Source organism: Anas acuta, chromosome 26 (genome assembly GCF_963932015.1).
Source record: "Anas acuta chromosome 26, bAnaAcu1.1, whole genome shotgun sequence".
NCBI lineage: Eukaryota > Metazoa > Chordata > Aves > Anseriformes > Anatidae > Anas > Anas acuta.
The window spans coordinates 4,908,626-4,935,249 of record NC_089004.1 but is presented as its reverse complement, the minus strand read 5'-3'; the positions used below and the strand labels follow the sequence as shown (position 1 = coordinate 4,935,249).

At 45.4% G+C, this 26,624-nt stretch overlaps 3 protein-coding genes across 7 annotated transcripts in view; all 3 read right to left on the bottom strand.

Annotated features, from left to right (window-relative positions):
* Nucleotides 1–5,283, bottom strand: part of GATAD2A (GATA zinc finger domain containing 2A) — a 62,149-nt gene extending 56,866 nt beyond the window's left edge. For 2 of the 5 annotated variants that reach the window (XM_068661469.1, XM_068661468.1), the window contains exon 1: nucleotides 5,134–5,283. The gene's annotated coding sequence lies outside the window, so the exon portion shown is untranslated. Of the gene's footprint in view, nucleotides 1–2,751; nucleotides 2,879–5,133 lie in introns of all 5 variants that reach the window. The other 3 variants (XM_068661463.1, XM_068661460.1, XM_068661470.1) reach the window with 3 other exon arrangements.
* NDUFA13 (NADH:ubiquinone oxidoreductase subunit A13) overlaps nucleotides 1–26,585 on the bottom strand; it is a 91,216-nt gene extending 64,631 nt beyond the window's left edge. Inside the window, exon 1 of the mRNA XM_068661480.1 lies at nucleotides 26,567–26,585. The gene's annotated coding sequence lies outside the window, so the exon portion shown is untranslated. The remainder of the gene's footprint in view (nucleotides 1–26,566) is intronic.
* On the bottom strand, nucleotides 7,666–26,598 carry MAU2 (MAU2 sister chromatid cohesion factor). Its single transcript, XM_068661301.1, has 19 exons — nucleotides 26,107–26,598; nucleotides 26,005–26,022; nucleotides 25,731–25,796; nucleotides 24,953–25,048; nucleotides 23,207–23,301; nucleotides 22,590–22,617; nucleotides 21,966–22,121; nucleotides 21,414–21,560; nucleotides 20,889–20,979; nucleotides 20,118–20,221; nucleotides 19,021–19,098; nucleotides 18,374–18,439; nucleotides 17,987–18,070; nucleotides 16,938–16,987; nucleotides 16,612–16,689; nucleotides 16,041–16,152; nucleotides 15,339–15,429; nucleotides 13,493–13,620; nucleotides 7,666–12,156 (listed from the first exon to the last, which is right to left on the bottom strand). The coding sequence occupies exons 1-19, from the start codon at nucleotides 26,596–26,598 to the stop codon at nucleotides 12,082–12,084; spliced, it is 2,055 nt and encodes a 684-aa protein (XP_068517402.1). The 3' UTR covers nucleotides 7,666–12,081.
* Nucleotides 26,599–26,624: the final 26 nt, after the last annotated feature.

Below are 26,624 nucleotides of genomic sequence, written 5' to 3'. Positions count from 1 at the left end.
TAGTTATCGGAGTAGGAAAACCTCTCTATTTTCAGAAGGATTATCCGAGTCTTACACCATGTTTACTGTAAGCATTTATTAACATTGTTCCTTCTGCTAATAAGATGTTTGTTATCAGCGTGTAAAAAATGCCAGTCTTCTCCCCTAACCCCCTGCTAATTCCCTCTCTTCCCCCAACAGAACTGTACCAGGTCAGTTCCATAACCTGCTTTCCTGCTGAAAAGCAAGGCTTAGAAATTAGATTCACTTCTAAATTTAGGATTGATGGGATCAGCCATTGCTGGTCTTTTTTTTTTTTTTTTTCAGGTAGATTTCAAGGCAAAGGGATTCATAAAGCATCTCCTGTTCCCGGGGCTTGTTTAGAGTTTACCAAGTCCTCACCCAGGAATGTCAGCGTGCTCCTTTGCCCACCCTCACAGAAGCTAACGTGCTGCTTGAGTTGGAAGGGTAAAACCAGGGGATTCTTCCAACAGACTCTCACGGTGTCAGAGCGCCCCACAAATTCCACCCAGTTTCCCCCAGATTTGTGTCAGAGCAGAGAGGCTGCTCAATGGGAACAGGAGGAGTTCAGAAAGCAGAGAACACTTGGCTGTGTCAGTGGGTTTTGGTGAGCTGTCTTCCGAGCTGAAATTTGTCCTGGACAACAAAGCCAGGTACTGAGAAGAGACTGAGGGGGAGATCCCTCGCAGCCATCACAAAATCCTACTGGTTACGTGCCGTTCCCAGTGCTTTGCCAAGAGGTGGCTTGGGAAAAATCGCATCTAGTTCACCCAAACCTGCAGCTCCCTCTGCTCCCCTGTGGGGAGGAAGCTTCTCCTCCATCACCTCCTCACCCAGCCTTTCATGGGACCTGCGGGGGTGCCTGCAACCGAGGAGGAGAGGGACTGCCACAGAGCCGCATCCCATGGTTTCAGTGCTCTGACGAGTCATTTACTTGTTTAATAACTGCAGAAAAGGACAGCCCAGTTCTTATCATCAGGCTCTCTAGAGATTTGACATCCTTGGCATTGTATCCTAAGAGGAAGGAAATTTCTCACTTCCCTAGCTATTTCAGTTATATAAATCAGTTGTTGAGGGAGAGTTTAACTGCTCTGCGCAGGGGAACCAAGGCAACTACACATGGGCTCCCCACAGGCCAGGGAGATGCTGTCTATAAATTCAGAATACAATGTTTATAATGTATCAGTAATTACATGCGAGTACATTGGGAACAAATGGGAAAGCTACCAGCTAGAAAAAAGCAGCAACTTGATTTTCTACTGGCAGTCATGCCCTGAGTCTGTCAGAAAACGTCCCCAGCATGGTGGGTTGGGGTCTGTCACCAAACACCGACCACAACCTCTCACGTTCTCCATCCTCCTTGGAACTCCCTCATCAGCTGGGTTCAGTGGCAGAAAATTAAAGAACTAATAAGAGGCTATTAATAAGGGCTGCTGGGTTAGAAGATAAAGAGTTTTCTGGCAAAGAGAAAGTTGCTACGGGCTGCAGAAAGAAGAGTAAAAAGATGGATAAACCCTGAAAATAGCTCTGGTAGCTCCATGAGCATAAAGCCACTGGTTTACAATGGAGGCAACCCAAAAGCAAACGCAGCAGGTATTCCAATATTCCAGCTTGTTACTAACACCCTCATTATTCACCTTAGCAAGGACTGGGTCTGAGCTAAGCAGCAGGATCTAGCGTGTGAGCAGACTGCTGGAGGATGAAACTGATAAAGAGGGGGCAACTCACACGTAGGAAGTGTGTCTGAGTATCTGCTTCCAGGGAAATGCCATCTTCCAGGTGAGAACCCTTCACAGCTAGCATGATTTGCTTATTTTGCAAATCGAGAGACCTATTTGATTAAAAGTAACGACTCAAGTGAACAGGCAGGGAGGATTCTGTCCTGCAATGGGAACTCTTGTCTTTCTCTGAATGCCAGCTTTGGAGCTCTCTCTTCTAACCCTGCTGAAGAGTACTCCTAGAGGAGTACGCTCTCCTGGGCTTAAGATGGGTCAACAGCCTTGGTTGGTGTGATTTATGTTGCTTAGGTAAAAATACAACATTCTTTATGCTGTGACCCCTGGCATCTGAAGACTCAGATGCTCAACAGCCAGCCTACCTGTGCGCACACGGTACAAATGCCTTCAGTTTTCAAACCTGGGCAAGAAACAGCACTGGTCAGGTTTCCAAAAACACGCACACCACCTTGCTCTGCAGAAAAGGGAGTTAGTCAGCAAAGGGGTATTCTTTAGGGTGTCTTCCCTCATTGTTCTTTGGCTGCAACGTCCACTGATATTTTTGGTTGCAGACCAAAGTTGTGAAATTGGGTGCTCTGAGTCAGCCCAGAAACGCAGATGAGATTGAAGCCTGGCGTCGTGCGAGGAATGGAGGACACGACTGACAAGCTGGACCAGGGAAATATTTTTCATAAATCTTTTCAAAGTGCTTTTTCTCTAAGCAGGAGAGCCACAGAGATATTTCACACTACACTGGTAGCCCACGGACACTGCTCAGTTCCTCAAGGGGCCATGAGCATGCCAGGGGATGCGAGCAGGCCGGGAGTTTTGAAATGTGGGCATTTTTAATTCCATTTGTATGATTTTAACCCAGCTTGTATGGGTCTCAGCATTACAAAAGATTCGAATCCTCCTCCCACAGTGCTGGGCTCCTACAGGGAAACGCGTGAGGGTTGTCTCCTGTTCCCTCGGGAGTGCTCACAGAGATGCGGCTGTGACCCGCTGAGTAAAGTCACCACTGTTTTTAATTCCCTACCTGCCTTTGGGAAACTGCGACAACGCACGAGCCAGTTTCTCCAGGCTCAGCAGGCTCCTTAAATTCAAGCTGAAGATATTAGGGCCACAAGCAGGCAATCTCTCTCTCTGGTCCAAACAGCTGAACTCTATTGAGACGAGAGACATTCAGTTAAAGCTTAATCTAGTAATGACTTTGTATTCTTTTTGCTGCAATAAGGAGGTTACCATTCTATGGGGCTGCCTCTCGTGCACAATCCTTGAAGCACTCAGCCTGTTATGAGGGAAACCGGATAATTAACTTGGGATGAAAGCGCGTTCCCATTCTTGAAGTAGCTTTCAGAAGTTACTATGTTCGTGTGCTTTTCTTTTCAAACAAAAGTTGGGGTTTTTTGTAGTCCCCAACTCATTGCTTATAGACAAGTTTCTTCCTGCAAGACCCTCTGGAATTGCTCACGGCAACAGGAAATTAGGATGTTTAAAACGAAGCCAACTGGGAGCCATGAAATAGCCTGCGGCATTTTGCTTGCTGCAGAGAGCAGCCCCTTGGACAGCGGGACATAGGGACCACTGGCACACAGACGTAATTTCAGTTCTGCTCGCGTGGTAACATCATCTGTTTTACTCCCTGGGAGATTTAGCCACTGTTTGAACAGCGTGCGTGCTCAGGTTTGTATAACACGTGTCATTAAACTCTTGAAAAAGTCTTCAGAAAAGAAGAAATCATCTGTGCCACTCAGGCTGAGAGGAGAAGCTCCCTCTAAAAGCTCCATCCACAAGAAGCCTGCCTGCCACAAAAACGTGTTTTCTTCCTTAAAACTTTGTGCTTGGGACAGCCATGAGAAATGCTGCAGCACTCTGCATGATTTTCTTTGCACTTACTAGTGCTTCATATTGCACTAGTTCAAACAAATAGCACCAATTTCTAAGCTGATTAGTCACTACATTTCAGGGTCCTTCTCAAATTAGAGCAGAGAGAAAAGCTTTTTCATGCCTTAAACTTTTTTTCTTGTTTGGGATATGCTGCTAAAGTGCTCTGAAGAGTCAGAATTTGTGAAGTTAGACACTTCTCAGCACTTAAACTCACAATTCTTTTACCTACAGCAACTGCCAGCGCACGCAGCTCCTATGCACACTCCTTCTTCTCTCTCTAGCTTTTCACCACGCTTATCACAAAGACAGAAAAAAAAGTGGCGAAAGGGATAGAAAATTAATAACGGATTAGATTTTTTTTTCAAAAAGCTACCTAGAGAGGTTCTGTGAAACATGGCAGATCGCTGGGGGTGAGGAGAAGGTGGTAGACCACAGACAGGATATAACTTTATTTTGAATCGAGCTCGTCTCGCGTACAAACTAAATCCCCCCCCCCCCCCCCCCAAAAAAAAAGAAGTCGTACAGAGATGAAACGCTGCCAGAAAAAGAAAGTAATTGAGTTCCCGAGGCGAGCGCGACGCCGCGGCGAGGAGCACACGGAACCTCCGCGCATCCCCAAAGCCGGGCAGAAGTCCTCGGCTTTGGCACCGGCCCCACCAACCACCTCCATCTTAAGTCCTGTCGCGAATCCAACCCATCTGGCACCCTCCAGCAAGCAAATGCTGTTTTTTTTTTTGTTGTTGTTTGATTTTTTTTTTCTTTTTTCTTTTTTTTTGTTTTTTTGTTCCTCCCCCGGCAGGTCCCCTCCGGGGGCCACCTCCTCGCCCCGCTCTCCCCCCTCAGGGGGCACCCAACCTTTTGGGGTTCCCCCCCCCCCCCCACAGCTCTGTCCTGTCCCGTCCTGGGGTGCCACTTTGCTCCTGAGGGGGGGGCTCCGGGGCAACCTCACCCCCTCACCCCCCCCAGGTCCTCGCCCTCCTCTCCCTTCCCCTGCTGTCCCTTCCCCTCCCCGCCGGCCCTGCCCTTCCCCTCCTCCCCCCGTGGCCCCGCTCCTGCCCCCTATGGGGGGGGGGGGGGGGGGGGGGGGGTTGGTTCCAGGAGCTGCCCCCCCCTCCTCTTTTTGCCCTCCCCCCCTGACCACCGGGCAGCTCCCCAGCCGCTCTCCTCCCCTCCCCCCTCCCACACTTTAATTATTATTAATTTTTTTTTAATTTCCCCTCCCCCACCCCCACCCCGGGGCCAATCCCCCAGAGGCCTCCGGGCCCTCCCCTCCCCCCTCAACCCCGGGGGGGGGGCCTTCAACCTCCCCCCCCCTTTCCCTTCCCCCCTTTCCCCCCCCTACACCCCCTCAGGGCCCTCCCCTCCCCCTCCTCTCCCTTCCCCTCCCCCCTCAGCCCCCGGGGTCCCCTCGGGGCGCCCCCCCCCCCGCCTTTTATCGCCCCCCCCCCCCCGGGTCCCTTTTCCTCGCTGTCCCCGTGCCGTTGAAGGGGGGGTGGGGGGGGGCAAGGGGGGGGGTCCCGCTGTCACTCACTCTCCTCAGCCCCCTCGGAGCCGCCTCCTCCTCCTCAGCGGGGCCCGGGCCGGACTGGGGCCGTGGGGGGAGGGGAGGCGGCTCCCTCAGGTGGCCACTGACAGGAGGAGGGAGGGAGGGAGGGAGGAGGGGGCTGCGCGCGCAGGGAGACCCCGCCTCGCTCCCTCCCTCCTCCTCCTCCTCCCTCACCCCCCTCCCTCCTCCTCTTCCTCCTCCTCCTCCTCCTCCCTCACCGCCTCCCCCCCTCAGGCAGCGCGGGACTCCTGTGGCGGCCGCCTTTTCCCGCCCACCCGCCGGTTGCTAGGCAGATTTGGGCCAAGCTCCTCTGGCCCCGCCCCCGGCTCCGTGGAGTGGGCGGTGGTTTGTTGGTTTTTTTTTCACTCCTCACTCCTCGCCCAATAAAAAGCCGCCCTCCGGCCCCCGCCGGCCAATCGGTAGTTAGAGCTCTCTTTAGGCCCGCCCCCCTTCCCGCTCTAAGCTGTGAGGAAAAGAGGCGGGGCGGCGCGCTGATGGGCAGGCCGCTGAGCCAACCGGCTTCACGAAGCGTGAGGCGGGGGGGGTGAGGCGAACCAATGAGAGCGGAGGGGGCGGGGCCGGGCCGTGAGGCGCGGGGCCGGCCGCCCCCGGGGAGCGGGGCCGCCTGAGGGCCGGGCGGCCCGGGGGGAGGGGAGGGGCCGCGGCCGCCCTTATCCGCCCGCGCAGGCCGGGCTGGGGCCGCGGATAGGGGCGGCGGGGGCCGGCGGTGACTCAGCCCCGTTTCCTTCCCCTCATCTAGGGCAGGGGTGCTCCGGCGTTTCCCCGTCGCCGCCACACCTCCGGCGGAAAGCTGAGGAACCCCCGCGGCTCTCCTCAGAGGGGCGTTAATTGGGTTAATTAGCCCCCCCCCCCCCCCCCTCCGTTAACCCCTCGGTGCTGCCGCTTCGAGAAAGGGAGAATAAAGGATAAAGTCTCGGGTGAAGCAAGGTTAGAAGCCGTGGGGGGGTGTGGGGGGGGTAAAGCACGGTTCCCGTCACGTTATTTGTAATTCCAGCTCCGTTTTTCCAGCGGGTGTTTTCCACAAGCAGCTGAGGCAGTTGGCAGGGCGGGATGCGTCTTTTCATGAGGTTATTTAGGCGCTGGTTTCAAAAGGGTAAAAAAAAGAAATAACGCGTATTTATTTTCATTCCTAATCTGTACGTTTGATAAGCACAGGTCAGTGTGCTTCCCTTTGCTGAAGGGGGGAAGTGAGAGCAGAAGGGGAGCAATCGAGGCTGTTACAAGAAAAGAGCAGAACCTGAACGAGAATCCACATCTCATCACCCCGTACCTGCTCCTGGAGCATATCCTGTATTCGTGGTAGGAAAATTCCAACGTACTCAGCTTTTTCGAGCTGTTTTCCACTCTGGAGACTCAAAATTTGTGTAAACTTTGTGTTCAATATCCTTTCTAAAATCCTGACTACAATTTTCGTTAGAAAGTGCCTTCCTGCACCCTTTACCACCCCCTTCCCTTACACACGGCGAAGGGTTAACAGCAGAGCTCACAACCAGTTCTTGCTCTGGTTGATGACTTACAAAGCACCAACAGCTCCTGGCTTCACCTCAGGCCATTCAAAACTTGGTGGTGAAGCACTGAGGCTGGGATCCCTCTGAAGGGATGCTTTAACGCACCAGTACCACACAGATGCGTATCTCCATTTCCCTCCCTGTGTCACCAGCAGAGTTTTAGGGCAGGTCTAGCACAAGATTCTATCGCCCAGCAGCTGGGTGAAGTTATTTGCAGAAACCTGTCAATATTTTTTTTTCCCCAAGGCTGTCACTTGGGTTAAAATTTTCACAAAGAGAGTAACTTGTTGGAACAAAACCTACTCTTGCATCTAGGATGAAATTAAGGCACTAGTTTAGCAGCTCAGATAATGTTTTGGAGATGGTACACAGTAAGTTCTAAAATTTTTAGTTTCTTCAAAGTTTCACTTGCAGACGAATCAGTTCAGCATCTTCTTCCTTTTAAATTTAAGATCTAAATGTCAAAGTACCTGCCAGAAACATTTAAATTTTGGAAAAAAAAGAGACAAACCAATCTTCCTGTAAACCAGATCCTATCTGTGAAGATCAAGCGTAGCCAGTATCCTTCCTGAATGCAGTGAGAAATACTTCTGTCCTACACTACATTTTAAAAAAAAATAATCCCAGGCGTTGAACGAATCCAGAGCAGCCTTGTTTTACCCTAGACATGTGCCAGGGCTCCAGCAGCAGTCCCTAAAGCACGCTCCTCGCCACCCTCAGCCGCTTCTCCAGCACTGCTGAGGCGAGGAGTCGGGCGGACGATCCCAGTCAGGAAATTCTGGTTCTCCTTCCAGGGCAGGAGCCCTCGCCCACGGCACAGGCATGCCAGCTGCGGGCCCCGTGGCTCCCTGCCCGCCACCTCCCCAGGTAGCCTGGCTCCTCGTGCACCAACGAGCACACGCGGCCTCCTGCCCTCCACACAAAACACATCCTTCGTAGGCAGGGCTGCCGGCAGATTAACTTAAGGAATTCATGTTCTACAAGCTGCTAGAAGAAGTAAAATTAAACTTTATTTAAAAATTCTTCTAATATAGAAAACGAGAGGAAACAAAGGCAAAAACGAATGCCCCTGGTTCCGTCCCATTACACGAGTTACTGTATTTACAGCTTGGGAAAGGAGCACTGGCAGAAGGTACACATCCTGCTACTTATGGAGAACTACAAACACTTAACAATACATTGTACAAACCCGACATAACATTTAAAAGTTCACTGCAGGAAACAATTAAATACACTTGCTAAGACAGACAGTAGAAGAGCACAGACAGGTGTTATTTCATCCTGATTTCTCCAAGTGTTCTGCACAGCCTAAACTACCGGCTGGGCTTCCTCTCACTCAGCAGTTCTCACCCCCGTGGCCAGAACTGCCGTACACTAAGGAAACAGGTTCATTCGGCATGATTTGGAGAGGTCAGTAAAGTAAAATGGGACATCACAGTACCCTTTCAATCATAATTTGACTTTCTGGCAAATTGGAAAACTGAGAAAAATCAAAGTGGTGGAGCAACACGGAATAAGTTGTACCCCATGTGTCTATAGGCAGCGTCACAACTTAAGGCCCTAATATTTTGTCAAGTTCTGCTCATGGTGTAACTGACTGCACGTATGGGATGACAGGAGATGAAGTCTTTTTTTTTTTTTCCTTTTCATTTTTAAATCCCCCAACCCCCAAACTGATCCAATTTCCTATGTACATGGGCCTTTCTGATGGTCATGCTGTAGGAAATGAAACACAACAGGCAAACACTGTTCTTCAGACTGCATTCTCTATACATACATAAGTTTTTACACTATCTACAAAACAGTGATTAGATGCTTCTGTTTTAAGTTCTCGCTACTCATTTAAAAATACTAGAGAAAAAACTGTACAGTTTTCTAAATTACATCTTTAGAAGAATAATTTTTTTTTTTAGAAGTTCATAAAAGACTTCATGTTTGTTTTCATAGAGAATGATCGGACAAGAAAGATTAGAAATATGTTGTTCAAATCAAGTTAGACAGACCAAGCACTTAACAGAACATTGTAAACTGTAAACTTCTAGTTTTCTGTTCAACTTTACATACGCATTCAAAAATTAGGAAGAACTTCAGTTATGAGGTCCTTGTTTAAATCTCTGCTACATACAAAAGATACTGAAAAGCAAAAACTATTAAATAATTTAATATACAAGTGTAGTTAAAAAGCACTGTACATTGTAACAAATGTACATTGAATTTCAGAGATAGAAAATCACCAAGTTATTTTCAAATTTACATGATTTTTGAAGTTCTGTGACGGGAAGAGGACTTTGGAGGTGGAGCTGAGTTCTGAGCTCCGCAGGGCTGTGGGTCAATGCCTCGGCTCAGCCCGAGGCACCACTCTGCACGGAAGGAAAGCCCAGGTGAAGCTGGCTCCTCGCACACCGGGAAAGCCCAGGTTCTTCCTCCTGACATTCCAAGTTCAGCTACCACACTTGGCTAGTGGTTCCTGGTGAAAACCTGAGCGTACTTACATCAGAAGCGAGCAGGCAAGCCTTTCCCTCAAGTACTTCCTTCCCTCCTGAGAACAGACCAGCAAGGGATTTGAACTACAAAGCAGCCTAGTTTGTGCAACGAGGAGCCAGAAAATTGCCACTGCAAACACTCTCCCGTAACACAGACCTGGGCAACGCAGCTCCCAGAGCTGGAAAGAAAGCTCGGGAGATGCAGCTGCCTGCACGGGCACTTGGATATCCTGCTTGCTGCAAATGCTTTACTTAAACTCAGCTCAAACCACAGCTCTCCAGAGTTGTTATAATTATGTTTTAAAATTTTAAGTACTGCCTTATAGGAGCAGCGCTTTTTTGGCCAACATTTGAAGTGATTTAGTATAGTTGCCATCGATATGTATCAGCTAAACAGCCTCAGATTGGGTGACAGAAGAAAATAAATCTGTATTATTTGGATGGGACTGGTAAATTTTAAAGTACATGGGTACTACCTTTTTCAGTTAGTAGTCATTCCTCAGCTGCTCGGAGCACTGCTGAGAAAAACCCCATTGCATTTAGGTGCTTAAAACAGGCACGGACTTCTTGCAACCCAAGTGACTTCCTGAGCGCATTCAGTAGAGGGAACAGTCCAGGAGAGATACTACTTCCCATACATAAATAAAATAAAGACCTAAAGTCCATGTGGTATCAATATTCCTAAGGTGGAATTAACCTGACCATTCCCCACCAAAATCCAATCCCGTTATGGAATTGTTCCATCTCAGCTCAGCTGCCCCAAATGGGTGATGGAGCGAGCCTGGCTCGACCTCCTCTCACCTGGAAGCTGCGCCACACCAGCAGAGTTTGAGTGCACAGGACCTGTACTCAACCTTTCTGGCCGACACAGGATGCTCTGTCTCGACAAACACTGCAGCAAGCAACACAAAATAGCTCCTGTCCACATGGATTCTGCCTGTACCTGCTATCTGCAACTACCCTGGACAGTAACAGAGCTCACAGCTTCCCTTTTTTGGGGAGTTTTTAGGGAATACGTGAGACTTTCAAATGGCGTTGAGCCTTCTTCTTGCAACCCTAATAATATTCTTTCCCTACACGAATATTGAGGTCGCGTTTTTCCTAAAGGCCTAAAAGACACACAGCTTCTGCGAGAGTAACTGAGAACAGGAGCTAAACCACCATCACGTCTGATAGAGGAAGCATAACATCTTGTTTTGGTACTTGGACAAGAACTTGTCCCTTTTGTATCAGTCAGTGGTTAAAGCTGAGGGGTTCAGATTATAAAGTGCAGGTGTCTGTGTGAGCTGCTGCTAGACAGAAAAAAAATGAATGAGCAAAAAAAAAGACCAAAAAGAATGACCATTAAATACAGGTTTCACAGGACTGCTTTTACCATAAATTCTAAATGTTTGAGGGGTCAAATATTTCCTTGAAAACATTCTCCTTCTCTTTCAAAAAAAAAAAATGCAATCACACAAAGCCCTACAAAAGGAACTTGTCTAGCAGATTCCTTTCCCTTTCCCTTTTAAAATTGGGAGATAAATATGCAGGGCAATGAAGGGAGCAAAACACCTTTATTTGACCCCACGAGCCTTGCAAGGTTTACATCGCACTACAACGGACCAGCAAAGATCCTTGCTATAAGGCTGCCGGTGCTTCGTGGAATTAACAACTCCTGTACTGCTTCCTACAGAACAAACTTGGGCCATGCCTCTCCTGTTTCAGGACAGCTGCAGAAGCACAGGCAAATCCAGGGAGCCTAACCAGCTGAAGAGTTCAAAAAAACTGAGCTAAACCAGGAACACTAGCACAAAAAAGCTTTGGAAATGTACGGTTTTGCCAAGTGCAAGACTAGAGTTTAATTTTTATCGTAAGCCTCTTGCTTCTATCGGATCTGGCTTTCAACCACCTAGTTTAACTCACTTCAATCGTTTGTGAAAATCATTAAGGCACAGATGCTGCCTTGCCTTGGTGAGGCTGCAGTAGAGATTCAAAATGCTGCTTCCCAGTTGCTTGGCCTAGACAGGAGGAGGAGAAATTTCCTCCTTTAGTACAAATCACTGTGAAGTAGCAGAGACGGAAAGAGCTGTGGTTCTGCCTTACCCTGGGGGTCTGGGCATCAACAGTGCAGGGAGAAAGAAGGAAGAGACCCTCATGAGGACCAAGTGGTGGCACGCACTGTCACAGACTCATGAATCCAGGACATGGAATCGGCTCCTCTGGTGACAGTGCAAGCCTGCTCTGCTCAGCCTGGAGGCCACCCCGAGGAGCGTAACTCACCCCTGGCTGCAAACACCCCGTCCGTCAGAACTCAGATCTCACCAACCTCAGCGTTACCTTCACTGCAAGGCTACAAACAGCGCTGGCAATGACTTGCACACAATGAAGAGGAAAGAATATTACCTCAGAAGCTAAATTTAGAACTTTAGGGCACCCTACAATCAATCATGATTTAATCCCATTGTTCCCAGGAGTGGAAGGGCACAGAAAACATTAAAACTGGCATGCATCATACTTCAGGGAAGGTTTAAGTATTTAGAATACAATTGGTATTCCAAACTGTGCAAGTCCTCTTCGTTTGCTGTGACAATTTTTTAAAAAGCAAGTATCTAACAATTTAAGGAACAAGTGTCCTTTGGACTAAACCTTAATTCTCAGTAAGAGGAAAGCAGATTACAACCAGTAGATATATACACACTAGCTGTATATTCACACATATTATGTAAAAGCAGCTTAAAATGCCCTTCTCACTTTGCAAGTCTATGAAATGTACGTTGTCTTTATGCAATCCGTTTCCTACAAGGCCCTCACTAGAAGAGGAATTTGCTGCCTTTTCTTTGAAGAAAAGATTTTGCAATGAATTTTTCTCCTATTTTTCTTTTTTTTTGGCTTTTTTGCTTGTTTCTGTTTAAACACACTGTCCTGATAGTTATTCTGTTTCACAGGAGACTGGCCAGGCTGGTGGTGGGTCCGTTCTGTGCCTGGAACTGTACAGGAGGTGGTCCATCTGTCCACTGAAAGATAACAAACAGCATGAAAATCCTACAGCCTCTACCCAGGGAGAGGAGGAATGGCAGCGATGCCAGAGGAAGGAGCTCGCCATACAGACATTCACTACCTCGAGATAATTAAAGATTTCAGGACAAGAAGTTGAGGGTCAGGTTTGACTTTGTTTCGCACACGTGGAGTTCCGTGGGCTGGTATTTCTTTTGAACTGCAGCCACTCCACATGCCCGTCATTCCAAACCTAGCTGACTGCCAGGAGGAATCCAGGGTGAATGGCAATCAAGTGAAAGCATTTCCTGCTCTTACAGGTGAAGTCTGACAGTCCCAACAGGGGAAACCGTGACTTGCACAAAGCACCTAAATTTGGATGCGTCTGTGAGCCAGAACTACATTGCAGCCACAGAGTATCCAGAGTGAGCAAAGCCTCTGGTTCTCACCTATTTCATCACTAGAATATTTTCCTCTCAGATTTACCAAAATCTTCTGAAATGGGCAGATTTAATGTTTGTTTTTAAATCTTCTTCCCCCTCCATATATTTAATCTAGCATGGGTTATGCATTACCAGCAACGGCAAGCAAAGATGGCGAGGCTGGAGCCTCCAGTCTCTGTGCCTGGCCCCCAGGCATCTGGCTGTGGGCATTTCCCAACATGGGCCACACCACAAAAACCCACAGGTCTCAGAATCCCTTTGTGACCAAAGCCAGCAATTTGCTTCTTCCTCTTGGCCTTCTTTTCCCCCTTTCCCCTCCCCAAAACTTAATGTTGGGAAAAAGATGTCAAATTTCGTTGCACCTTGACTTCACATTTGGCCATTATTTCACTCTAAAACAGTGAGTTATCTCAGACCCTTGCTGGATTCCAGCATAGAAAAGCCTTCAGCATTTTTTAAACAATGTTGAAAGTTTCTGACAGGAAGAACATCGATATTTGAGGTCCGCAAAAAGTTACAGCTTAAGGTAATTGCTATACAGACATCAAATATCGTATTAACTGGAAATTTAGATTTATAGATAAGGAGAACACTCATAAAAGCTGAAATATCAATAAAAACTGTACTTCTGGCAGTGTACAATAAAGCATTCCCCATAACAAGGTTGATTGGGTGATCTGAACAATAAAATTAAACCCGACTACATAGTAAATTTCTTTCAAAAGTGACAGTTGTCACCAAAATGAAGTGGCTACCACCTGCTACAAAAGCCACTAAAAAGTAAATAAACAGTTCTGGAGTACCAATAAAACACTTTTAGGAAACACAAGACCTCACAGGAATAGCAAAGGAAAGCAAAGCACAGTGTTTTGCCTCAAGAACACTTATTAATTGAAAGATGAAGATCCCTTACCGAGATTAAATTGTGTTCTGGAAGACTGCATGCTTCGATGTGGTCCTGGAGGAGCTGCTGTGAGAAGTTTTGATGCATCTGCGCTGCCTCATGTGCGTCCATTGCATTTCCACAGGCTTTGTTCAGGTCTGAAAGACAAGAGCATCGTCTGCTCACCAGAAAGCACTCTTCATACCTATTTTCAACTGATCAGCTCTCTTATCTGAGAAGACTGTTCCCTGTATTTATTTAATGAATTAATTTAAACAGCCAATATACCAACCTCATCTAATTTCAGAATAAAAACCCCTTTTAAGAGAAGCAGGGGCATACAGAGAACATGAAACCTTCCTTATTCCAATAGTACTGGCAGTGCACACTGCGGGATTTGGTGTTATTTTACTTTCCAATCCTTAAAAATAACACCATAATACTTCTAAAAGGAAAAAAACTTCTCACTCCAATGAAAGCCCCTGAGCCCTTTGCATTATCTTTTAGCTTCTAGCACCATCTAGTGGGAACAAGAGAGACTCACGAGTTTCTCACCGCAGATCTGCGATGTGACCACATGGGTTTCAGAGGTCAAGGAACATTTTTTTTTTATATATTTTTTTAAACTGAAACCTTTCTTTTGGGGGAATTCAGAACTTGCCACTTTGCATATACTGAAAGCTGATCCTAGCGTCTTTTTTTTAAGGTTGACTCAGAGGTATTAGCCCAATCAGGTTTAAGACTGGTAACCTCCTGAGTATCACAATTTCAGCTAAAAATTATTAGTATAGTGTGGTAGGGGCTGAGACAATGCACCTCCTATCGAAGAACATGTCTTGGCATTTTGTTATTTCTGATTTAGCACTTTTTCTTCATAAAAGAAGGTAACTGGTTCTATAGAGGAAGCTTTAGAAGAATCGAAGCAGAATGGAAATTAGGCCTCTCACTCTTTGCAGGCTCGTGGATACAAGAGGAGGCAACGACAGCTGACCAAGGGATAGTGTTTCATCTACAGCACGTTCTTCATGGTATTATTAGCATGTTTTGTATGTGAACTACCGCATTGAAATGAATGAGAGAAGTTATTTCAATTGCCTAGAAGCAGTTTTGCAGCAAAGGCAGCAGCAAAGCAGAACTCAATGCACGGCACCATGCTTATAGTAAACATGACAATTTAATATAAATTGAAGCTGCAGGGTAAGTTTTTGGAAAAAGGGTAGAGTTACTGCTTTATTTTCTAGCGAAAGCAAATCAATTGCAGCATTAAAGTTGACGGTCTGCCAAGAAGCTAGTCAATATTTGAACAAAGCATCCTGGGGCCTATGTAAGTCAGCTTAAACAATATTTATATATAAAGTGATATAATAGCCTCTTGTATTTATTAAAGCCCCCACACAGGAGCAAAACCTAATCAAATGTTTACTACAGCTGGAACTGCATTCAAAGCAAAGCGCAGCAGCAGCAGAATGGACCCTGCACGGGTGTGAGCTGGAACCCTTTCCAGTCACCACTGCAGCCCTGGATATTGCAAGCTGCCATCCAGCCACAGCAGGGAAACCTGCCTGCTGCCCCACGCCACTCACAGCCACGCAGGAGCTCTGCAGGGCCTCTCCCCCCAGGAGCCTTACAGCCCACAGGGAAAAGCGACCGGAGTACATCAGTGCTGCACCAAACAGGATGCTGATGGGGCTGAAGATCAATAACTCAAAAAAAAGCAAAAAGCTTCTTGCACTTCCATCAGTATTTCGCAAATCCAGGCACCATTTAGTGTCCTCAGTGAGCGCTGGCGTTAGCATACATCCCCATACTGAACAGTAATTAGTAGCAAAGGGATCTTTGCCACTTATTTTAAGTACAAGACCTTTTCCCAACTTACCTCTCAACAGAGCTGAAGACCACAGCTGCACAGACATATCTGGTATCTTGCTTGCAAGCTGCATGGCTGGCACTACCATATTATTACTTTCCTGGTGAAGAGCAGATATCAACATAAAACATGTATTTTTTTTTCCCTCCTCACAAATATATAATACATAGGAGATGTGCAATTTGTGACAGAAAATTTACCTAATTTAACTGCTGCTATGTTCCAGCAAACTAGTTGAAACACTTAATGGGACAATAACCCAAATACATCATCTAAATCTGTCTGGAATTTTGCTCTGTCCTAGGAATTATGGCCTTGATGTTGTGCAAGATAATAGAAATATTTCATGCGTTCTGGCATATGATGAGAATTCAGAAGAGCTTGTACCCACAATTCCTTCCAAACAATCCAGTTGAATGATGTTATTTGTCTTTTATTCTGCTCCTTTTTTTCGAGTGATTTCAGGCATTACAGAAACACACACTTCTCCAATAGACTCCAAACACTACTACTTTGTTTAAAAGCGTTATTAAATGTGCAAATTGCAGCTGCAGAATTATGTAAGTCAATAAGCTGCCAGCTTTCCGTGGGATACCAATACACAAGCGTTCTTGAAACAAGATTAATTTCAGGAAGAGTCCTGATTTTCTTTGGCAAATCACAAGTCAAACACTTACATAGTAATACCAGACACAGTGAAGGCTTGCTTACCCTGTGATTCCCTAACACATAGAATATATGACCCAGGAGTACTAGAGAACACGCTGTTAATCGATTCAAATCTTCTGCGTTTGACATTTTCAGTGTCTCTCGCAAAAATCGTCTACCAAAACAGAAGAAGAAATAAAGTGTTTTAAAAACTCGACTTTCCCTCCAATGCGTAAGAAGCATCATCAAGAACCAAGTTAATCCAGTCGGCAAATATTAGTGCTCAGGAATAAATGTGTGCTGCAGGTGACCTTAAACAAAGCACTTCATTCCCAAACCTCACCTTTCATTTAACGAAAATGACTACAATACAGATCCTCCTCTGAAAAGCTTTTGTTCCAGATGTGCCACTGCAGAACACCGCACCAGTATTATTATTACTATTCGGAAGCAAAGAGATCTAAAACAAACAGTTTTGTGGTATTTGCCCTAAGTGAAACAGGAGGTTGACTAAATCCACAGGGAGATCCAGGAGGTTTGAAAGCAAGGCCTCTGGGTTTTCCTTTTTATTTTAAAAGCTTGATTTAGTTTCTCCTTTTTTCCCCACCTCCCGAGTGCACCGAGTCATACTCACTTTGCCTCATTGTATCGTCCTTGAAAGAAGGAGAACAGACCTCGGATGTAGAAAGCTGCTGCTCGAAGACAGTGAGAGCTATGAACAAAGCAACACGTTGAAATCCAGGCATGGTACAGTGATTAAATGCATTACAGACAGGTTTCTAGGAATTTGCCTAATGATCAAAGCTCCACACAGAACATTACTTTTAATGCCTGGTCAGAATTTCTGCCTTGAAAAGAAGTTGATTGTTTTGTTTTCTTTGTAAAAAAAAGCCTGAGACAAATCCAGTATTGCCATCACCAATGCGACACCAGCATGCAAATAGTTTCTGGAACTCTCACCTCACAGGAAAATTATGGTCTGGATTTATCCTTTCCAATAAGCTGTAAAGCTACAAAATGAGAGGAAAAAGAAAGATAATCAGTGCTTCTGACATACACAGGCTTCTGGTATCGACAGCAAGTGTTCTTTATGAGAAATGCATATCAAATCAAAATGGTCCAAGTCACTACAAATGCACTGAAGTTTACTTTGTATTGGTTAAATCATAGCACAAACATTCCAACGCTACGGGTTATCATGTCCATTTTGGCCCCAAAATAGTTTTACGCAAAATATACTTTCTTAAACTTCACAGAAGTTGCTATAAAATAGTAATGAAAATTTTTAGTAGTCATTTAACTGAGCCGCTCAAGAAACAAATATTGTAACAAAGTAGTCATTTAATCAAAACCAGAAATCAACTAAGGAAAAAACAAACGAAAAAGCTTCGTTAAAAAGCTTAGGAGGCAAAAATAATAGTAAGTGCTACGAGCTTGATGAAGAAGTTCATTTATAGCTTCTTCACAAGAGACTTGCAAACACGTCTCCAGAAAACCACTACAGAGGGATCAAACATCCCTGGAAGACTGCAGGCAGCTGTATTTTTGTATTAATATTGCTTCTGGCACACTGCTGAAAAAAAAGGAACACACACGATGCATATACCTATTTCTGGCTAAATGTTTAGCTAAATCTTACTTGGTTTTATGTAATCTAATAAAACCCTTAAGATGGAAACCAAAGCAAAGAGGTTGAATGAGTCAAGATGACAGCTTTAACCACACACTCTGCATTGGGAACTGGAAGCTTTCCTTCCCAGTGCTGTAGAGAATTCCATGTACGATCCAGAACGTGCAGCTTTGGTGGTTTGCAGCTATGCCAGCTGATACCACCAGCTCCCTACTACTACTTGACACTAACCTGATTATGGAGTTGCCTGACTGCCAGACAAGGCACTATTCTGCAAAAATGCCCAGAAAAAGAATAACCCAAGCACAGTAGTAATATCTCTCTCTCCAAGAATGTTCTGACTTTTAAAACTACAGCCAGAACCCAGCAAGCAGCTTACCTCTTGTTGCCGGTTGCCTTCCCTGATGTACACACTGGCTAAGTTTGTCACAATAAATGCCCACAACTCTTGGTGTGTAGTGAGCTGAAATGAACAACACACCATTAGTACAGTCAAAATCCTCCAGCATCCAACCCAGAATTCACCCCATCTTCTCCTTTAATATATACACAGAGACAAAAAAAATAAAATCGGATTTAGTGTCTGATATTTGGCTATTAACGAATCCTGACCCGAGCTGTGTCCAGCAAAGAAAAACCTGAACTCATGCAACTAACACAGTCTCCAGATTTCTCTTCCAACCTCAACTCAGTGACCCGCACAACTGCAACAAGCCCAACTCCACACTGAACCACCGCAGTAAATATTTTGAGAAGAAAACCTTACCCTCAGTGCTGTCGTAAACTGTGCTTCTGCATTGTCCATGCAGTTAACGGAAATGCAGTAGAGCCCCTGTAGAAGACATGACATTTCTAAGATAATATATAACACAGTTATAACAAGCTTGGAATGCTAAGAAGGAAGGCAAGCACAAAACCACAGAAATCAGGATATTAGCAGTAAAAAGAGTTAACCAATAAATCTTAGTTTTGCTTGGTTCTGAGAAAAAACATAAATTTCTATACAAACTGCTTCCAAACAGTATAATCCTGTAATAAAAAAAAGCCCCATTGCTGTATAAAAAACCCCAAACTCTTAATTTCTTGTAATACTCAAACAGTAATGCTTAATTCTTCCCCTTACCCAGTACCCCAATGCACTGTCTCAAACACACACAGTATAAATCATGTGTGTTTACGCTGTGTACTAATTATCATGCCACAGGTCACCTATTCTAAAAGGGATTTAGGACTTTGACAGCAACGCTGGCAGTGAGCCCCCACAGCAGGACAGGCAATCAATACAGCAGACCCTACTGCTCAGCAGGAAATTTTGCTGTCTGCATCACTGTGACCTCGTCAGTTACTGGTGACTGTTCAGTGAGTCTTGGGTACAGCCCTACAAAGAGTTTACTACTAATCGTAGACACTTACTAATAGAGTGTGCAGCTGGGCAGCGTGATTAGAGAACAATCTGGGGGACTGCTGGCAGAGCTGACAGACTTGGGAAATCTGTTGGAAAAGAATAATAGGTCTTTAAGATTTCTTCTCTCCATTTTGATTTCTGCCCTGTATCCATCTGACTGCATCATACATGTCATTCAATATGCTTCAGAGATCGGTTCCAGAATCATTAGTCACACTCTAAGGTAAAAGCAGAGGCTAGACATGCTTCAAGCTGACGAACACACACTGCTCCATGCACGTTCCTCCCACACAGACGCACACTAGAACTGGTTTTGAATTATTTGCTTTGCAGCAGCTCTACCATATGGTGGCACCACCTGCAAACGAAGTAGCAGATCTGTTCCGAAACGCTCAGAATCTGAGCTGGCACGAAACAGAAAAACCAGAATCCAAATCTTCTGAAGGCTATGTGCTTGTGATGAGCTTTATGAGCCAGAACCAATGACTACTCCTTTAACTGCCTAATTACCCCCCAGAGTACATTCATGTGAAGACTGACAAAAGAGGTTGAGATGATGCAGCCATATATCCTATAAATAAGGGGTGGACAAACAGGAATTAAAAATGCCTGGGAGAATGGGAAAAAAAGCATGCAATTTGTTCTCAACATTAGAGAACACCGAACCCCTCCTTCCTTCCCCCAAACTCTCCAAGAGGAAGAAAGGACAGAAAGTCAGGGACCCTTAAAAGCAGAGAAACACTTGGACAAGACAGGAACACAAAGAGGAAATAAAAGGGGAAGAGTTCAGAGCCACTCTCAGTGAAGAACCTGAGGGAAAGGGAAAAGACACCGGGGTCAGATTGCCAACCACAGTCAGGAAGAAGGTGCCCGTTTTAGCCACTCGTCAATTCCTGTTGACTCCACGAGCAACTCCAAAATGTTCTTAAACCATATAATTTACGAGGAGGCTAATTCCATGGCACTATCAGGCCAGACCATATCTGTTAGTAGTTCAGCACTGTTGAAATCTCCATCTAAACCCAAGAATCTTTCTCAGAACTAGAATTTTTAAATAATCACTGCACACACCACAACTAGGAAAACAGTCAAACCCCATTCTTACCTCCTGCAACGCTGTGGCTTTGTGTCCTGTGACAAGCCGACACATAATAATGTGTTCCAACAAAATAACTTGGAAGGACGACAAGATAGGACTGCAGTCCAACACTGAAGAGGGAACAGAGGTAATTCAGTAAGTGAAGTCAAGACAATAGGAACATCCCCACCACACAGCCTCTACTGCACCCAGCCAGCCTCTCGAATCGCAGGTGGCTCAGCAGGACTTCAGCACAAAGACTCGTTTGTGCAAATCTAGAGCAATGTCTTTGGCTGGACCCTCTAGGGTCAGAAGAGTCAGCGTACCACCCATCTCGTCTTCCACGTGCCATTGCAAGGATGGCACAGGTTTAACCAAACCAAACCAACCACCACCAACAACAAAATCAATTCCTGAACTGTCAGGAATGGGAGTCTGAACACCAGCTGAGGAAAAAGCCATCAGGAAAACGTGCTTGGTTTAGAGAAGAAAAAAAAATGGATAACCAAAGATGGGTACACTGAGAAATGCACCAAGAAAATGCACACGTTTACAGCTCAATTTACAAGAATAAACCTCCCCAAAATTCTATTTTTGTATTCAACAGCCAAAGTAATTCAAAAATCAAAATAAATAAGTAAAGGTATAAAACAACAAAATTCTTAAATGCAGTACAGACTGATAGCTGGCTGTCCTAGTGAGCTAAATAGGCTTCCCAATTCTTTCTTTTCTAAAATTTAAATTAGTAACAAATAACGGAATCTTAGACATCAGCTAAATTATAACCCTCATCCTTACTTTTTAGCTTCTCTAGCTGCATTAGTGCTTTGTCTGTGTACTTCTGAGCCTTCTCCAGGTACCCTGCTTGCATGGAATGCATCACTGTCACCTGCCGGAGAGCATGGGAAAGATTACAAAAAGTTTTCTTAGCAGTGAGGAAAAGTCTGGGCATTCACACAACTCCTCTGCTACCAGTCTTTTTAAACTGAATTTTGACATCAATTAGGAATAAATTCAAATTCAAGAAGTGAGGTAATTAGTTTCAGGAATGTGAAGTCAAGAATCCAATCAACTTGTACGAAGTAGAGTTATTTGGCTTGGATATTAATAAAGTTATATTCCAGCTTCCAGACTTCTTGCACAGTCTCTTCAAACCCTGACATCGCTGAAAGCAATGTTCTCACAGATGCTGTGGCAGAATTAAACTGTCAGTGTTATGTAAAGCAGCATATGGTCTGCAGAATCTATCACTGCTGGCTCTAGGCCATTTTAAACCAATTTCCCATTAATTAGCAATACATTAAGTAAAAAAGAGCTGCTCACCAAGTAGACAAGCACACACATGTGTTCCTTGGGTAGCCAGTGGAAGAGATCAGCAGAGTTGCTGGGCAGAATTTCATCATCGTGCAGCGTGGATATGGTCTGAATGCACTGCTGGAGCTGTTTCAGACATGGTTTCACACTTTTCACCTGCAAAAGATGATTCACTTCAGACAGAGCTGCTGCAGCCCAGATGCACGAACATTTACTCAGTGGAGAAAACTTGCCAGGCAATAAATAACCTCCACATTTGTGAGCAGAGCTATTGCATAAATCACTACGCTAGCATGACAAAACAGTGAGTTCCAGCATTAACAACAATCAGATGCTCAAAACGTCTTTCAAAACAGTACACAAAGCCTGTTATTCCCACTAATGTCACAGAGAAGGAACAGTGGCCACTGTGGTTACAAGCATACCAAAGCAAGCCTTTCCTCAGGTAAGAAGGAAAGGATGTCGTTTCACCACTCAGGCGTAGCAGCAAAAATCCCCCAGAATCAGAAGTATCGCTGCTTCTGAGGTCATTTCTGCCCAGTCCTCCCCCTCTGCACGCACCTGCCCAGCATCCAGGTAATGCGTGACCTGCAGGACTAAGAAGAACACGCGTAACGACTCTTTCTGGATGGGGTTTCCTTGCCAATTTTCAACTATCTGTCCACACAGGGTAAGGAGAGGGTGCACCTCCTGCAGCTTCCGTTCCATTAGAAGGAGCTGTAATTTAAAATAAAAATAACTTTTGTGCTGAACAATTTAAACACTTTAGAGAACCGCAGTTAAGCCCCAGGCATGAGTCTATTTAAAAAAAAATAAAAAATAATGCAAAGACATCTATTTGCAAGAACACCAACCATTTCATGATCAGATTTTCATTAATCACAAGGCCTCCAACAATTTGCACTTAATTCTTTTTTCCTTCCATAACCCATCTATTTGTCATGTTTATAAAGGGCAGCGGGGGAAATTAACCATAAGAATTCCAAAAGAAACCTGCAGACTTAAGGCTTTTTTCAGGAATATTTTAATTCTACACTCAGTCGCTGAACAAAACAGAATATATAAGGTATTCTGTATGTTTATCTGCTCTTTAAAAACCAACAGCCTATGTTCAGGCAGGTTACACTCTAACTTATATTACAGTACTTGAACAAGTAGTTTATTTTGAAAGTACATCCAACTTACCATTCCCTTGCTTAGCAGAAACAGTGCTCTGAAATTAAACAAAACAACGTCATAATCCAAAAAAATAAATAAAAATTAAAAAAATCAAACCTAAAAACAAATTACCCAGACCACGACTGTAAATAAAAACCTTGGGGGGAAAGAGAAAGTCTGCCACTCTCCCTCCTCTCAAGGGCCATAGTTAAAGCAGTATTAAAGAACCTGCCACAGAAAGCATATTTGAAAGCTAGATGGAATAGCACCAGGAATCAAAATCCCAGCCTCTTCAGGTTTTTCTCTAAGACTTGGACAGTTCCAGTTACAATAGTTGCTAAGGCCAAAGCCAGGCTACTGGGAAACCTTTCGCTGATCAAGACAATAAACACAGTTCAGTTTGAAAAAAAAAACAAAAAAACAACACACTGCAGAGTCTTAATAGACTTAATTGGTTTTGTTTGTTTTTCCAAAAAGTTAAAGAGTTGGAGAAACTCTCAGATCTAAGAGAACACTCAAAAATACTGTCTGCAAAACCCATGTAGCAATCACAGACAACACCACTAAATAAAAGCAGAACAAACCATTTTTTCTGGTGGGAAAAAAAAAAAGAAAAAAAACACAACAACATCAATAGAACTCACCTGGTATACTCTGATCCTACCACCCTAGCATATTCTGCTCCAACGCCGAGAAGGTCACACGCAGATACCAAGTCTTTTTCAAGAGTATGTAGTTGCTGAAATGAAAAAAGGACAAAAAAGGTCAGCATTTTCTTAGAGAGCCTGATGAGCTGTTTTTTTTTTTTTCCAAATATAATTGCAAATAAAGCACTTCTGTGCTTTACAAGTGACAACTGCTAAACTGGCACATTAAATATATCATCTGATTTTAGATTCGTTTTCCAGGAACACCTCACATTCTCCAGAAAAAGCCTGTAACATTTCAAAGAAAATTTCTCAGCCGGGTTTCACACAATACAAAGCTGTTATAATTTATCGAGAGCTTGTGCAGATCAGACAGGAAAAGCTCAAGGATAACTTGCACAGTTACACAACAGAGCGTGTTCTGCAGCATGAGGAGCAGAGGAAGTCTGCGAGGTGTGTTGCAGGTGATGGGAAAAGGATGGCAGAGCCTCCAGAGCACCTCTCCCTCCCCTCCAGCCTCCCAGTTCTTGTACATTTTCCAGACTCAGGTAGCAAAGCCAGACAACTGTAGAAAAACACACACCAAGGTAATGAGACACACAGCCCCCTGTGGTCAAGCAAAAGATGGAAAGGAAATACCAGGCAGAAAAGAAATCAGCACAGAATGTCAAGCTTCGAGGAAGGATCCTATTCAGCATAGGCACCAAGAAAAATGCTTAAGCTTCTTGTGAGTACTTGGGCATTAACTCGTTGCAAAGTAAACGTTTGTCCTTTAATCGATAGGAAAGTAAGGCTCTGCACAATTCAGCGCTCCTGAACTATACAAAGGAGCTCGCAATTCCTTTTCAAATAAATTGGTCTGCTTGTTTAAACTCATCAGGAAGGGGTAAAAGACAAGTACAGGTGACTATTAAGGCAGTCTTCAAAGATAAAATTGCTTGCTAACCAGATCTCTGCTACAGAGTACCCGTAAAAGAGCAATCAGCTCCCTCAAGTCTAGTGTTAAACACCCGGAGGCTGGTTAGGAGCTGAGAAAAAGCATAACCTGGGAAAAAAAAAATAAATCTCCAGCAATAATCAGCTCCTCCCACCAAAGGGGAAACTTTCTGGATAAGCGTCCTGTCCTAACACATCTAAATGCTCAGGGGAAGCAGCATTTTAAAGGGCAGTTACACAGCTAAAATAAAGATCACTGCAAACATTAAATGCTTTGAACTCCAAAATGGGCCGTTTTTTCCTAGAAGCAACAATGGTCTGAGCTGTGCCACCGTGCCACGCTTAGAGTGTAGTTCAGAAGAGGAACATCGCTGGGAGACCTTTGTACCACCTGCTTTTCCCACCCCAATTCTGCTCGAGGTACTAGATTAGGCCGAAAATAATCAAACCAACACTTCAGGCTGGCAAGCTCCAATTCCAACAGCTTCGTGAGAACATTTACCCTCACTACAAGCCGTGTTGTTTTATCTCATTCCCTCTCTAAAGTTTTGTGCTATTAGATAGAGCCCACAGGATGGTCCTTCCAGTTTTCTTCTCCCATCTGTCACATCATCAACAGGTAAAGTGGGCCTTGATCCAGTCAGTACTCTCCAAACACATCACTGCATAACTTCTGTCCCTCCACTAACGTGGTTAGAAAAAATAAAGAGGTTTCTGAGACCTTTTAAGGAACAATACATACATTTCCTAGCTGTTTTACCAGCCACAGTGCCAGAGTAACACGAGTAGCAACATAAAATCACTTACTGCAAGTTGGAAAAGCAGCCTACAGTGCCAGTACGGGGTCTGTTGTGAGATCTGGATGGCCTTGCGTAACAGAGGTTTTGCTGTGTCCACCGAATTCTGAAACAGAAACACACACCCGAGTCAACCAGAGACCAGGCTACTGGGAATTCCCATCACCAGAACAGTAACTTCAAAACAAGACGTATTCTGTGTTGATCCCTAATTAAAGTCGGGCTGGTTAGGAACCTGAAAACATGAAAAGCAACAAAACCAAGTTTTTAGCATTCAGAATCACACAATAATTGACCCAAAGTCTGTTCAAAAGTATTAGCCATATAACTCCTTTGGCTGCTATTCCAACGTGCCTTTTTTTTTTTTTCTCCTGCACATGAAAGAAAAGGCAAACATTTCCTTCACAGAAGGTAAAGACCAGTTAAGGCTTTTCCACAGATAAAGAATAAAATGGACCTATAATTTCAACAGAAGCCTTAAAAAAGCCTTCTATTTCCACCCCTCCACCCTGTTTTTGTCTCAAAAAGAAAAAAATTTGGCCGAGCAAACTTCTTTTGCTGTAGAAGACCCATGTTACAATTCCAACACCAACTTTTACAATCAGACAGACAAAATGTTTCAGGTTTATGCTATAGTACTTTGTATTTATACTGCAAATGGCCTCTAAAAACATTATAAAACCCTTTATTAATAATTATGTGGTATTCCAGGAACAAAGACACTGAAGTTAAACGCAGCCCTGCAGCCCCAGAACGATCCAGGAGTGACCCTGTCCCAGCGCACTCACCTCCTGACAATAGAGCTCTGACAGCAGGCTGGCTGCCTCGAATTTAACGTCCTCGAACTGCGGGATCTAGCAGCACCAGAGTTAAGCGAACATTAAAACACCGACTGCAAAACAGCAACACTACAGCGTCCAAAACTCCTCAACACACCAGAAGCGGCAAGAAAGCGGCCCAGAAGCAGATTACAAGCAGCTAAAAATCCCCATCCCTAGGGCCAAGGCTCTGTCCGCGGGGCTCTCTCCCAACACCTCTCGTTGCCAGCCGGGAAAAGGATACTTGCTGCGATATCAACCACTGCAAGAAAAGACAGCGGGTTAGTCCTCGAGCATGACTGACAAGACCCCAACCTTAGAAACCCCCCCTTCCCGAGGGGCTCACCGCTTTCTCCAGGTGCCCCCGGGCCTGGTCGCCGTTGCGGGTGTGGTGGTAGAGGACAGAGCCGAGCTGCAGGTGGGTGCGGGCCTCCATGCGGGCCGGGGGCTTGCGGGGCAGCACGGCCTGCAGGCAGTGCACGCAGAGCCGCACCTTGGGCGGGCTGGACGTGCGGAAGTGCTCGGCCAGGCCCAACAACGCCAGGTACCACGACTCCCCCCCGGCCCCACCACCGGGCCCTGCTCCTCCACCACCCGCTCCAGGCCCCGGGCCGGGCCCTGCACCCCCCCCCCCACCTCCTCCTCCTCCTCCACCTCCTCCTCCTCCTCCTCCACCGCCAGCTCCCCCCCCACCGCCTCCTCCTCCTCCTCCTCCTCCTCCTGCTGCTTCCCCGGAGCCTCCGGGCCCTCCCGCCGTCGGCTGCGGCTGTTGTTGAGGAGGAGGCGGCTGCTGTTGAGGGGCCGCCCCGGCCGCCGCGCCCGCCGCCACCGCCGCCATCTCAGGGCCGCCGCGACAACACGGCC

What these genes read in the sequence shown, in the direction of transcription:
- MAU2 (XM_068661301.1), bottom strand. Translation starts at nt 26,598, where the DNA reads ATGGCGGCGGTGGCGGCGGGCGCGGCGGCCGGGGCGGCCCCTCAACAG. An exon ending in AAGCCACAGCGTTGCAGGAG is followed by an intron (nt 19,099 to 20,117) that starts GTAAGAATGGGG and finishes CTTTTCCAACAG; the next exon opens with ATTTCCCAAGTCTGTCAGCT. An exon ending in ATGTGTTAGGGAATCACAGG is followed by an intron (nt 15,430 to 16,040) that starts GTAAGCAAGCCT and finishes GCTCTTCACCAG; the next exon opens with GAAAGTAATAATATGGTAGT.